This window comes from Chlorocebus sabaeus, chromosome 20, assembly GCF_047675955.1.
Source record: "Chlorocebus sabaeus isolate Y175 chromosome 20, mChlSab1.0.hap1, whole genome shotgun sequence".
NCBI classification, from domain to species: domain Eukaryota; kingdom Metazoa; phylum Chordata; class Mammalia; order Primates; family Cercopithecidae; genus Chlorocebus; species Chlorocebus sabaeus.
The window spans coordinates 12,192,193-12,206,869 of NC_132923.1; the positions used below are offsets into that span (position 1 = coordinate 12,192,193).

A 14,677-nucleotide genomic window follows, 5' to 3' on the forward strand; every position below is an offset into this window, starting at 1 on the left:
TTGTCCAGCAGCTTCCGCCTCCGTCCCCCGTGTTGCGTTCTGGGAGTTGTAGGCGCCGCCAAACAAATGGGCTTCTTGTGGGTAGTTGAAGGGAATCGCGGTAACACAACAGGATCTAGCCTCTACTTTCCCTGCCATTGCAGTTCTCAGTTGGGGTTTCCCGCTGGCCGGATCTCAGAGGAGCTATGGAGGAACCTTTGAAAGTGCTGTGTCGGTTCCAGCTTCGTCATTTTAAAAAAGTGTCGGGATCGGCCGAGCGCGGTGGCTCACGCCTGTTATTCTAGCACTTTGGGAGGCCAAGGCGGGCGGATCACGAAGTCAGGAGTTCGAGACCAGCCTGACCAGCATGGTGAAACCCTGTATCTACTAAAAATAGAAAAAATTAGCCAGGCATGGTGGCGCACGCCTGTAATCCCAGCTATTCGGGAGGCTGAGGCAGGAGAATTACTTGAACCCGGGAGACGGAGATTGCAGTGAGCCGAGATTGCACCACTGCACTCAAGCGTGGGCAACAGACTGAGACCCCATCTTAAAAAAAAAAAAAAAAACTAGCCAGGCATAGTGGCGGGCGCCTGTAATCCCAGCTACTCTGGAGGCTGAGGAAGGAGAATCGCTTGAACCCGGGAGGCAGAGATTGCACTGAGCAGAGATCACGCCACTGCATTCCAGCCTGAGGGACAGAGTGAGACTCCGTCTCAAAAATGTAGAGATCACTCATGACTTTCTACAGCCCTCAGTTCCCTGTAGAATTTTAATTCAACAAGCCCTTATACCTTTGAATTGAATTTATTTGTATATTTATCTCCTCCCCCATTTAACTAAGGGTAGGCAACGTGTTTTTTTTTTTTTTTTTTTTTTTTTTTGAGATGAAGGAGTCTGGCTCTGTCACCCAGGCTAGAGTGCAGTGTCTCGATCTAGGCTCACTGCAACCTCTGCCTCCTGGGTTCCAGCGATTCTCCCGCCTCAGCCTCCCAGGTAGCTGGGACTACAGGGGCGTGACACCATGACCGGCTAATTTTGTATTTTTAGTAGGAACAGGGTTTCACCACGTTGGCCAAGCTGGTTTCGATCTCTTGACGTCAGTTGCTCCACCCGCCTCAACTTCCCAAAGTGTTGGGATTACAGGCGTGAGCCACCACACCTGGGCAGCAACGTGTCTTAATCTTTACAATTCCCTAAGCCCAGTAGAGAGCCCAGAAAAGATTTGACAACTCAATTATATTAACTAATCTCCCAAAGAACAAACTACTAAACCATTTTGGTTTGTTAATCAAAAATTACATGTAAGGCCTGATGCAATGGCTTAGGTTTTATAATCCCAGCGTTTTGGGAGTCCCAGGCAGGAGGATCAACTCAGGCTAGGAGTTTGAGACCAGCCTGGATAACACAGCCAGACTCCATCTCTACAAAATTTTATTGTTTGAGACAGGGTGTTGCTCTTTCGCCCAGACTGGAGTGCAGTGGCCTGATCTCGGCTCACTGCAATCTCCACCTCCAGGGTTCAAGCAATCCTCCTGCCTCAGCCTCCTGAGTAGCTGGGGCTATAGGTGCATGCCACCAAGCCCGGCTAATTTGTTTTTAATTTTTTGATGTGAGAGGATGAATTGAGCGCAGGAGTTCGAGACCAGCATAGGCAATATAGTGAGACCCCATCTCTGAAAAAAAAAAAGTCTCAAAGTGTTGGGATTACAGGTGTGAGCCATCACATCAGCTGGATATTTGATATTAAATAATTTTTTTAGGCATGATAATAGTGTTAAAGTTGTCACCATTATAAAAGGAATCTTTATTAAGGGTTATATGTTATATTCATAGACAAAAAAAGTATATGAAGTTTGGGATTTAATCCTTTGGAAGAAACAAATTGTTTTGTTTTTTGAGACAAGGTGTTAAATAATACAAAAGAGACAAGGTCTCACTGGGCTGGAGTGCAGCAGTGGTGCAATCATATATAGCTCATTGCAACCTCAAACTCTGGGCCTCCCATCTCAGCCTCCAAAAGTTGGGATTACAGGCTTGAGCCACTGCACCCGGCCACACTGGCCTTTTATGTTGATAATTATTGAAGCTGGGTTATGTGTACACAGTGGTTCACCATACTACTCTACTTTTGGTTTGGAAATTTCCATAATGAAAAATAAAGGCCAGCTGGGCATGGTGGCTCACACCTATAATACCAGCACTTTGAGAGGCCGAGGTGGGCAGATCACTTGAGGTAGGGAGTTCAAGACCAGCCTGGATACCCCCATTGCAACAAAAAAATACAAAAATTAGCTGGTTGTGATGGTGCGGGCCTGTAGTCCCAGCTACTTGAAAGGTTAAGGTAGGACAGTCGCCTGAGCCCAGAAGGTCAAGGCTGCAGTGAGCTGGGATTGCTCTGGGTGATAGAACAAGACTCTAAAATAAAGAAAACCAAGGCTGGGCAATCCCAGCACTTTGGGAGGCCGAAGCAGATGGATCACGAATTCAGGAGATTGAGAAGATATTGGCCAACATGGTGAAACCCCTTCCTACTAAAAATACAAAAATTAGCCAGGCATTGTGGTGGGTGCCTATAGTCCCAGCTACTCTGGAGGCTGAAGCAGGAGAATCCCTTGAATCCAGGAGGCGAAGGTTGCAGTGAGCCAAGATCGTGCTATTGTACTCCAGCCTGGGCAACAAGAGTGAAACTCCGTCTCAAAAAAAGAAAAAAAGAAAAACTAATAAAGAATGAGACTTCATCTCTGAATACTTTTCAGAATAGCTGAGATTGACATGCTTAAGAGTAAAATGTCAGACCAGATGATGATTTCCAACTTTATTATCCTATGATTTTAATTTCTCTTTTAGTTAGAAGTTTTATACTAATAGACCCTACTTGTATCTGAATATAAATTAGAAGATATAGCTAGAGAATAAGCGCTAGTCGCTGCTCACCACTAGAGGGACCCTCTGATCATAAGAGGATTATCTACACCACCCCACTCAGTAGTTGAGTACACTCTGAATGACAAGGTCAGGGAAGCAGAACATTTATGCCTAAAACATGTTAACCTCCAATTTCTATTAGGGAAAAAAAGTGTTCTCCTTATTCAGACAAAAGGAGGACTGGCTGGGCTGTGGGAAAATCAAATTCAAAACTTTGAGAATCTGGACTGGGTGTGGTAGCTCACGCCTGTAATCCCAGCACTTTGGGAGGCTGAGGCGGGCAAATCACTTGAGGCCAGGAGTTTGAGACCAACCTGGCAAACATGGTGAAACTCTGTCTCAAAAAAAAAAAAAAAAAAAAAAAAAAAAGAAAGAAAGAAAGAAAAAGAAAAAGAAACTTTGAGAATCCCCATTCCTCTTCCAATCCAAGTACGTGCTTTTCCTTTTTTTTTTTTTTTTTGAGACAGAGTGTCCCTCTGTTGCCAGGGTGGAATGCAATGAATGGTGCAATCTCAGCCACTACAACCTCTGCCTCCTGGGTTCAAGTGATTCTTCTGTCTCAGCCTCCCAAGTAGCTGGGATTACAGGCACCTGCCACCATGCCTGGCTAAGTTTTTTTTTTTGAGAAGGAGTTTCGCTCTTGTTGCCCAGGATGGAGTACAATGGCTCGATCTTGGCTCACCGCAACCTCTGCCTCTCAGGTTCAAGAGATCATCTTGACTCAGCATCCTAAGTAGCTGGGATTACAGGCGTGCACCCACCACGCCCGGCTAATTTTTTCTATTTTTAGTAAAGACGGGTTTTCTCCATGTTGGTCATGTTGGTTCTCCATGTTGGTCAAACTCCCAACCTCAGGTGATCTGCTCGCCTCGTCATCCCAAAGTGCTGGGATTACGAGTGTGAGCCACCACACCTGGCCTAATTTTTGTATTTTTAGTAGAGATGGGGTTTCACATTGTTGACCGGGCTGCTCTTTAACTCTTGGCCTCAAGTGGTCCACCTGCCTTGGCCTCCCAAAGTGCTGGGATTACAGATGTGAGCCACTGGACCCAGCCAATCCTCTATTAATTCTGATGAAACTTTGTTAGTCTCTCAATTATTTTGTATCACATCCTATTAGGCTCAATTATTTTGTATCACATCCTATTAGGGGCAAAAAATATTTCAGGGTTCCCAATATTGCCTCTAACTATACCTATTCCAATATTCTCACCATGATCTCCTCCTTGTTCTCAAAAACAGGCCATTCTCGTGCATCTAGTCCTTGTGCTGGAAGTGAAACATTCTCTAACACTTTTATCCCACATAACTGTCAATTTTTCCCCTTTATGTTCTGTGCCACCTTCAGACAGCTTAAGTAGCTGTCTCACATATAATACATTGTTTTTGTGTATTTGTGTTCCTCCCGGAAACTAGAAACTCTTGAAGGACAATTATTTCTTTGATCTCCAACTACTCCATGCATTGCAATTTCTATGATCTTCTAAGAGTGACACCCTAGGGCCAGGTCAAGGGAATGAAAGGGAGGGAATCACTAAGGCCAGCAACCTCAAACTTACCTTTTCCCACTGTCCCCCTCCTTTCTTCTTAAACCTGAGTAAAATGAGTTTTGAATCTCCAAATCCCTGTTAAACTGGGTTGCAACCTAGGCAAGAGACCTACAGTAATTCCCCTCATATTCATTCACTGCTTTTCCTTGTGAAGACAATGGGGTTGCTGAGGAAGAGGACATACGGACATACAGCCTTAAGAGTGAAGCTGCAGTGTTGCAAGCTGGAAAGTATGCAGCCTTTGTTTAGGGCAACACGAACAAAACTGAGCCTGGGTGGTGGAGTAGGAGGGTGAGCAGATGGTATATGAAAAAGAATCAGAAGAAATAAGAGATCTAAATAACCGATTAAAGTTTATTACATTAAAACCATGTATCACTTTTATATTGTATTTGCCATTTCTGAACAATACAAAGTAAAGGCAAATAGTGACACTTCATAAAAATGTTGATTCCCCATTCCTTTCCCTAAGACCCAGCCCTCCCTTAAAATATTCCCTCCCACCCCTAACAGAACTGTGTCCTTAATAAAACACTTAAATACATCATAAATAGTAAATTATGAAAAAAAATAGCAAGAACTCTTTCCTTCTTGTAAAAAAGAACATGGCAGCAAAGACAGGCAGCCAGAAACTGGCTGGGGGTGTCTAATATAGACAGTTATTTGGGGTATGGGCTAACATATTATCAAGGAAGGGTGGGATAGAGAAGGGATAGAACAAGAATTCAACCATCTGCCTGAGATACCAGGCCCCCTTCTTCCCCTGACAAGAGTGGAAGAATCAGATGGAAAACCACAACTCTTGTAGATGGGGAGGAGAGGGCATATGTAGCCCCCATTTCCAACTTCCCTGCATGAAGACAGGGGGGTAGGACATATGGCACAGCAATGACCTCACCAAGGCAAGAATCTGCTGTCTCCCCATGAGTTTAAGAAAATATTTACTGGTCTCATAGATACAGACTGCCTGATAAAACAGACAGGTGTCCCCTCTTCACCTTAGCTCCACAAACAGGAGAACACTGTTGGAAAAGATGAGAAGAGCAAAAAAATCTCCTTTGGAGAATGATCTAAAATTCATTTAGTAAGTCTTCACATTTAGAAAATCAACCAGAATATATTTCAAATTGCAAAATAGTAATAATAATTATAGCTTGGCAGTGAACAGGATTCTGCCTAGGAAGGGCTATGATCTCCCAGCCCATGGCTGCCTCCTGTTTTAACAAAAGGGGTAAAGATTACCCCATGTCCCACTCTCCATTCCTTCAGCCTTAAGAAATTCATCAAGAAAGGAGGAGCTTAAAGAGGAGCTGCTTCTGGCAGAGCAATCACTACTCTTCTCTTCACAAACACCATGGCTCTTCTGAGGGAACCCTACGAATAGGCATCTTGTCAACACTTCTGGAGTTTTGATCTGAAGCTGGCTTGAAACTGTGTGCTGTGCGCTTTTTCCTTTTTTCAGGGAAAAAAAAAAAAAGAACGCTGGGAGGTGGTTAAACTCCCTTATCCCCCCAAAAACCTTTACAGAGATTACAGGGGTATTCTTCCAGGGATCAGGGAGAAAGAACTAAGGTGGAGATAATGTGCCAGCTAGTCTGTCCTGAGGAAACTAAAGAGTCCAGTTCCTGGTCAAAGATGAGGGGAAAGAAAACTGCCAAGTATAGCAATCCCATTTCCAGCATGAAGAATGGGGGGTCTGAAAAAATTCAATTGTGGAGGCCAAGGGTTAGCCAGTTGAAAATCTGTACCACCTAACTCTGGAGTGGAGGGGATGCTTCGGTCCTCAACTGTCTGAGGCACTAATGCCCATTCATGAGGAAGGGGAAGGAGAGGAGGTTCTTCTTCAGTAATAAGATGGAGGAGGAGCTCCCCTCGCTTCTATTACACTCCTTTTTTGATGACCAAGTAGAGGAAAATTCAGCATTGCTGGGGCAAGGGCTGACACATCTCAGGATCACAGAGGTGGCAGAATCTTGTTCCAGGTCTTCTGAGGCTTTGCGCTTACTGTAAAAGGAGAGTGTAAAGTTAAGGATGTGGAGTATGAGATTAAGCAGGAATGGATTTCAAGCGTTAAGAAGTTTCTATTTCAGCTTCAGCCTCCAAGTATCAGGTACCAAAGATATTTTTTTAAAAACAAGATGGCGGCCGTGCGCGGTAGCTCATGCCTGTAATCCCAGCACTTTGAGAGGCCACTGCACTCCAGTCTGGGCGACAGAGCGAGACTCAGTCTCAAAAAAACAAAACAAAAACAAAAACAAAACAAACACGATGGTTGGGTGCAATGGCTCACACCTGTAATCCCAGTACTTTGAGAGACCAAGGCAGGCAGATCACGACATCGGAAGTTCGAGACCAGACTGTCCAATATGGTGAAACCCTGCCCTTACTAAAAAATACAAAAATTAGCCAGGCATGGTGGCGTGTGCCTGTAGTCCCAGCTACTCCGGAGGCTGAGGCAGGAGAACTGCTTGAACCCAGGAGGCGGAGGTTGCAGTGAGCCAAGATTGCACCATTGCACTCCAGCCTGGACAACAGAGTGAGACTCCATCTCAAAAAAATATATAAATAAATAAAAATAAAAACAAAATAAAAAATAAAAAACAAGATTTAGGAGGTACCCAGATCCTCTAATCTTGCCAATTAACTTCCTGCTCCAGGCCATCAGTGATCCTCTTTATACCCTGCAAAACGTTCACCTCCCACACATCCCAGACACTCACATGGGTGAACTCTGACTCTGCAACTTCAAGCTTTTCCAAGGTTGTACTAACAGGCGAAAAAAAACAGAAGCAGAGAGAAAAAGAATTAGAAGACAACAACAAAGGACGCCCCTCTTAAATCTCATACTGCTTCTCTAATTTTCACTTCAGAATCAATTTAGAATTTGGAAAGAAGAGGCTAAGAAGCTACTAGATTTTGAGGCATATTGTTTTATTTTTTTTTTTTTGAGACAGAGTCTCGCTTTGTCACCCAGGCTGGAGTGCAGTGGCGCGATCTCTGCTCACTGCAAGCTCCGCCTCCCAGGTTCACGCCATTCTCCTGCCTCAGCCTCCTGAGTAGCTGGGACTACAGGCGTCCACCACCACACCCAGCTAAATTTTTTTTGTACTTTTAATAGAGTCGGGGTTTCACCATGTTAGCCAAGATGGTCTCGATCTCCTGACCTTGTGATCCGCCCGCCTCGGCCTCCCAAAGTGCTGGGATTACAGGCGTGAGCCACAGCTCCCGGCAAAGCACACTGTTTTAATTAACTATATTTGGCTTCTTGAATACTATAAAACATTTCCCAGTACTCTGCCCTCTTCTGTTTCAATCTCCAGATGTGGTAGGTACTCTCTAAGATTCCCCCCAATAATCCCTGCCTCCTGAGATCCATGCCATTGTGTAATTCTCTCCCCTCTCGAGTGTAGGCTGCACTTAGTGATTCTCTTCTCCTGGACAGAATGCGGCACAGGAGATGGAATGTCAATTCGGAGATGAGATTATAAAAATATCATAGCTTCTTCTTGGACTCATGCTCTAGCCCCTGCTTGCCTGCTCTGAGGAAATTCAGCTCCTATGCTAAGAGCTGGCTATAGAGAGGGCGATGTGACAAAGGAACCGAATACTGCCAACAACCATGTAAGTGAGCTGAGAACCTGATCTTCCCTCAGATAAGCTTTTGGACTAATAGCTTGACTGTAATCTCCAGAGAGAACCCGAGCCAAAGGCATCCAGCTAAGGTACAGAAACTGGGATAACAAATTTTGTTTTCTTTTTTTTTTTGAGACGGATCTCACTGTTGCCCAGGCTGAAGTGCAGGGGCACGATTATGGCTCACTGCAACCTCTGCCTCCCGGGTTCAAGCAATTCTCTCACCTCAGTCTCCTGAGTATCTGGGATTATAGGCACGCATCACCACACCTGGCTAATTTTTACATTTTTAGTAGAGACAGGGTTTCACCATGTTGGCCAGGCTGGTGTCGAACTCCTGGCCTCAGGTGATCCGCCCTCCTTGGCCTCCCAAAGTGCTAGGATTACAGGTGTGAGCCACCACACTCGGACTGAGATAACAAATGTTTGTTTTTGACAGCTAAGTTTGGGGGTAATTTGTTACACAATAATAGATAATACAGATTTTTGCACCTGGAATTGAGGTGCTGCTATAACAAAAATCTAAAATTTGGGGGTGGTGGCCCAGTGCGGTGGCTCATGCCTGCAATCCCAGCACTTTGGGAGCCTGAGGCAGGCAGATCACCTGAGGCCATGAGCTCAAGACCAGCCTGAGGAACATGGCAAAACCCCGTCTCTATCAAAAATACAAAAATTAGCCAGGCATGATGGTGCAGGCTTATAATCCCAGGTACTCAGGAGGCTGAGGTAGGAGAATCGCTTGAATCTGGGAGGTGGAAGTTGCAATAAACCAAGATAGTGCCACTACATTCTAGCCTGGGTGACAGAGGGAGACCCTGTCAGCGGAGATTGCAGTAAGCCAAGATCGTGCCACTGAACTCCAGCCCGGGCAACAGAGTGAGACTCCATCTCAAAAAACAAAAACAAAACAAAACAAAACAAAACATTGCGGGTGGCTTGGAGGAGCATTTTAGTGAAAAGTTAGTGTCCTGAATATGCTGTTTATAGAATTTTGGACTTAAATGGGGTTACCAGTGAGGGCTTAAACTGAGAAAAATTTTATTGGAAATTGAAGGAAAGGAGATCCTAGTAAGGTAGCAGCATAAAGTTTAGCAACAATGTGATTTGTGATTATGTGAAAAGTAGAATATGTGCCTAAAGAATTGGACAATCTAGCTAAGGAGATTTCCAAGCAAAGTCCTGAAGGTGCCACCTGGTTTTCTCTTGATGCTTATAGTAAAATGTAAGAGAATAGAATAGAAAGAAATTATGGGAAGGACTATTAAACAAAAATACCAGAACTTGATAGGTTTTGAAAATTCTAAGCCTCTCCAGAGAGCAAACGATGCTAAAATTAAGAAATGACAGGCCACATACTGTGGCTCACTTTAGGAGGCAGAGGGAGGAGGACTGTTTAAGACTAGCCTGGTTAACACAGTGAGACATCATGTCTACCCAAAAAAAAAAAAAGGCTTTTGAGCAAGGATAAGCTCCAGGGCACTGCCAAGAAAATGTGGTCTAAAGATGAAGCCAAACGTGACTGTGAAACATTTCAATAAGACCTCAGAAAAACAAAAGGTATCAGTTCAGAGTATAGTCAGCCCTCAGTATCTGTGGGGAACTGGTTCCAGAACCTCTCCTTGAATATCAAAATCCATAAGCACAAGTCCCTTACATAGAATGGTATAGTATTTGCATATAACTTATGCACATCCTTCATATACTTTATTTTTATTTATTTATTTTTTTGAGAAAGGGTCTCGCTCTGTCACCCAGGCTGGAGTCCAGCGGCACGATTTCAGCTCATTGCAACCTCTGCCTCCTGGGTTCAAGCAATCCTCCTGCCTCAGCCTCCTGAGTAACTGGGACTACAGGCACATACCACCACGCCTAGCTATTTTTTTTATATTTTTGGTGGAGACGGGATTTCACCATGTTGCTCAGGCTGATCTTAAACTTCTAGGCTCAAGTAATCTGGCCGCCTCTATCTCCCACAAGTGTTGGGATTACAGGTGTGAGCCATCACGCCTGGCCCTCCATATACTTTAAATCATTCCTAGATTATTTATAATAACTAATGCAATGTAAATACTATGTAAATAGCTGTTATACTGTATTGTTCAGGGAATAATGACAAGAAAATTCTGTACATGTTAAGTACAGACACAACCATTGTAGGCCTAACTGTACAGTACATGTCAGCAACAACATAACATTTTCAGAATTTTTTTTTTTTTTTACTATTTTTTCTTTTCTTCTTTTTCTTTTTTTTTTTTTAAGGGATGGGGGTCTCATTTTATTGACCGGGTTGGTCTCAAACTGCCTCAAGCAATCCTCCCACCTCAGCCTCCCAAATGGTGGGATTACAGGCATGAGTCACCATACCAGGCTCTCAAGTATTTTCAGTCCACAGTTGGTTGAATCTGGGATGTGGAACCTGTGGATATGGAGGGCTGATTGTGCTATTCAGTCATACAAAAGGCTGTTCAAAATGATTACGTTTCACAGATCCTTTCAACTGAAAAGCAGTGTCTGTAGGCTTAGGTCTCATGAAGAAGATATTTATGAGTGTGGCTTTTGTCTAATGGAGTAAATCCCAAGGAGAATCACAGGAGGCTCGGCCGGGCGCGGTGGCTCAAGCCTGTAATCCCAGCACTTTGGGAGGCCGAGACAGGTGGATCACAAGGTCAGGAGATCGAGACCATCCTGGCTAACAGGGTGAAACCCCATTTCTACTAAAAAGTACAAAAAACTAGCCGGGCGAGGTGGTGGGCGCCTGTAGTCCCAGCTACTTGGGAGGCTGAGGCAGGAGAATGGCGTGAACCCGGGAGGTGGAGCTTGCAGTGAGCTGAGATCATGCCACTGCACTGTAGCCTGGGCGACAGAGCGAGACTCTGTCTCAAAAAAAAAAAAAAAAAAAAAAGAGAATCACAGGCGGCCCACAAAATCTTCTGTATCAGTAGAAACACTGCCACCTTGGATCAAAAAAGACAAACAGTACAAAATAAAGAGACCACTAGTTCCCCCAAAATTCTACTGGAAAGAAGCAGGCTGAGAAAAGAACTCAGGTAAAAACACACTCTAGCTTTGATGAAAAAGGAAGACTCAAAAGACAAAACCAAGAGTCTAGAGGGTAGAGCCAAGAACCTATACCTGGGGGGCTCATCCAAACCTGGACCTAATTTAAGTAATAAAACTCTGGACTTTGAGCTAATGCTACAATGGGATCAAACTTCTGGAGATCCTGGAAGGGGTCAGTTTATTTTGGACATGGAGGTATGTAAATTACTGGAGATCAGAGGGCAGACTATGACAAGCAGTTTCTAAGATGGCTCACAATGATCCCTGCGCCTCCTGGTATTCACACCTCTGGGTAATCCCTACCTCTTGAGTGTGGGCTGCATTTAGTGAACAGAATATAGCACAAGTAGTAGAATGTCAATTCTGAGATTAAGTTCTAAGAGGCTACGGTTTCTGCATAGGCACATACTCTCTTGTTCACTGTCAGATAGGCCAGGTGCCATGTTCTGAGCTGTCCTATGGAGAAGTCCATGTAGCAAAGAACTGAGGGAAGCCCCCAGACAACAGCCAGCAAGGAACTAAGGCCTTCAGTTCAGCAACCCACAAGGAACAGAATCCTACCCATAACCACATAAATAAGCTTAGAAGCAGATTCTCCTATTTGAGCCTTCAGATGAGACCCTAGCCCTGGCCAACAGTTTAAATGCCACCTCATGAGAAATCTTGAGCCAGAGGACCCAGCTAAGCTGGGCCTGGATTCCTGACCCACAGAAAGTATGATATATGTTTGTTATTTTAAGCCACTAACCTTTGGGGTAATTTATTACGATGCAATCATATTATAGAGGTTTCCAAGGACTTGAAAAGAGAGATAAGATTATATGGAGAAAGGGGCCAATAAACAAACCTTGTAGTTAGCATTTGCAAAGTCTCTCCAACTATAGGTGAGAAACTGGGGTCAGGAATAGGTGAGCCCTCACTGATTTCCTCCAAAGGTGGAGTCTGAGGTAAAACATCAGGACGACCAAGGTGAACGCCTAGAAAAAAGAAAGAGAAGATGGGGTACGGTAAATACAAGGAAAAATATGTAGCAGCTTGGCTTCCTGGATGGAAATGGGAGCAGAGGTCCTAGCCGGACAAGGTAAAGGCTCAGAAGGAAGGGAAGGAGTACCCAATCACATGGAGACCCCAGCCATAGTGCTGACCTGGCTCCACTTCCGCCTTTGTTGTCACTTGTGCCTTGTGTTCCCCAGAGACCGATGGTTGGTAAGTAATGCAGGAGTTGCCACTGGAGCCTACTCGCCGAGAGAAAGATGAGCCAGACCGAAACTTTTTGGAGGGAGAAGGCTTCACTTCAAAAGGGAAAGAGAGAGCCTACTTAGCAACCACCTTAGCAACCATTACCAAGACATCCATACAAGTAATTGCTAGTATCCCCAACACACACCCAAAGTTGGTCTGAAAAGTGAAAAAGCTAATGTCAACAAAGATGGGCTCTATGAACTACTATTCAGAGAACAAGGTGTTAGCTCACTTCACTTTCCAAGAGGCATAAAACCTAGAAGAAAGGAAACATATCCACACCTACCCCTCCAACATGGAGCCTTGACAGCTGCTCTACTTCCATCAGATGAAACGTACCCTAATGCATTATTCCTTTTTTTTGAGATGGAGTTTTGCTCGTTTGCCTATGCTGGAGTGCAATGGCGCAATCTTGGCTCACTGCAACCTCTGCCTCCAGGGTTCAAGTGATTCTCATGCCTCAGCCTCCTGGGTAGCTAGGATTACAGGCATGCGCCACTATGCCTAGCTAATTTTGTATTTTTAGTAGAGACAGGGTTTCACCATGTTGGTCAGGCTGGTCTCGAACTCCTGACCTCAGGTGGTCTAGCCACCTCTGCCTCCCAAAGTGCTGGGATTACAGGTGTGTGCTACTTCCCCCGCCCACTTTTTCTTTTCCTTTTCTTTTTTTTTTTTGAGATGGAGTCTCATTCTGTCGCCCAGGCTGGAGTGCAGTGGTGCGATATCGGCTCACTGCAAGCTCCGCCTCCCAGGTTCACGCCATTCTCCTGCCTCAGCCTCCCAAGTAGCTGGGACTACAGGCGCCCACCACCATGCCAGGCTAATTTTTTTTTGTATTTTTAGTAGAGACGGGGTTTCACCATGTTACCAGGATGGTCTCGATCTCCTAACCTCATGATCCGCCCGCCTCGGCCTCCCAAAGTGCTGGGATTACAGGCGTAAACCACTGCGCCTGGCCCCCCTTTTTCTTTAATAGTATCCTATAGTAAAACCTAAGATAACTTTTTTTGAGATGAAGTTTCTCTCCTGTCACCCAGGCTGGAGTGCAATGGCCCTATTTCAGCTCACTGCAACCTCTTCCTCCCGGGTTTAAGTGATTCTCCTGCCTCAGCCTCCTGAGTAGCTGAGATTATAGGTACGCACCACCACCCGGCTAATTTTTGTATTTTTAGTAGAAACGGGGTTTCAACATGTTGGTCAGACTTCTCGAATTCCTGACCTGAGGTGATTCACCTGCTCTGGCCTCCCAAAGTGCTGGGATTACAAGCATGAGCCACCGTGCCCAGTCAACAAAGGTAACTCTTTCACTCTACATCTTCTTAGCACATATGTGCCCAGCACTAAATAATTGACACTTGTATATTTATCATTTTGTAAAGATTGAAATGATTTTTTTCCTTATCTTTTAAAAATTTTTTGTAGAGATGAGGTCTCATCATGTTGCCCAGGCTGGTTCCAAACTCCTGGGCTTAACTGATCCTCTTGCCTTGGTCTCCCAAAGTGCTGGGATTATAGGTGTGAGACACTGCACCCAGCCTGGTTTTTCCATATCCCTTAAGACTATCTGGCATGCCTAGGTCCCCTCTCCCTTGCTATGTGACTAATGATGCCTAATAGGAGAAGAAGGGAAAGAGAAGTTAGAATTTGCTGTGGCAGCAGCATGGAAGATTTGCAAAAAAAGAATATTGGCACTTTCTAAAGAAGAAAGTTGAGGAAAGAGACTAAAAACATGTGCTAAGCAGAAATTAGTAAATGCTTCTCTAACCACCTGAGATAGTCTAGAAGATAAAACAGAACACTGGTAACCTCATTGCATATCTCTGTACATAAAAGTCTGGCTCTGCCTATCTCTGTGGCATGGATCCTACATCCACAACTACACATCCCAGTTCCCCAGAAATGGCCCTCACCTCATTGACATATGCAGGAAGAGCCAAGGGGGAAACAGCAACTTGGATATGACTGTGACAGACTGACTAACACAAAGGATAAGAAATGGCTCTCTTGGCCGGGCGCGGTGGCTCAAGCCTGTAATCCCAGCACTTTGGGAGGCCGAGACGGGCGGATCACAAGGTCAGAAGATCGAGACCATCCTGGCTAATCCGGTGAAACCCCGTCTCTACTAAAAAATACAAAAAACTAGCCGGGCGAGGTGGCGGGCGCCTGTAATCCCAGCTACTCGGGAGGCTGAGGCAGGAGAATGGCGTGAACCCGGGAGGCGGAGCTTGCAGTGAGCTGAGATCTGGCCACTGCACTCCAGCCTGGGTGACAGAGCGAGACTCCGT

The 14,677-nt window shown here is 44.9% G+C and overlaps 1 protein-coding gene across 13 annotated transcripts in view; it reads right to left on the bottom strand.

Annotated features, from left to right (window-relative positions):
- Window positions 1-4,791: 4,791 nt before the first annotated feature.
- The window catches only part of PIP5K1A (phosphatidylinositol-4-phosphate 5-kinase type 1 alpha), a 51,491-nt gene continuing 41,605 nt past the window's right edge, over window positions 4,792-14,677 (bottom strand). For 8 of the 13 annotated variants that reach the window (XM_073008394.1, XM_037997961.2, XM_037997964.2 and 5 more), the window contains 4 exons: window positions 12,296-12,442; window positions 11,998-12,127; window positions 7,178-7,223; window positions 6,364-6,461 (listed from right to left, as the gene is read on the bottom strand). In XM_073008394.1, coding sequence (XP_072864495.1) covers window positions 6,459-6,461; window positions 7,178-7,223; window positions 11,998-12,127; window positions 12,296-12,442 — 326 coding nt within the window. In that variant the 3' untranslated portion in view covers window positions 6,364-6,458. Of the gene's footprint in view, window positions 6,462-7,177; window positions 7,224-11,997; window positions 12,128-12,295; window positions 12,443-14,677 lie in introns of all 13 variants that reach the window. The other 5 variants (XM_007977242.3, XM_007977250.3, XM_037997962.2 and 2 more) reach the window with 2 other exon arrangements.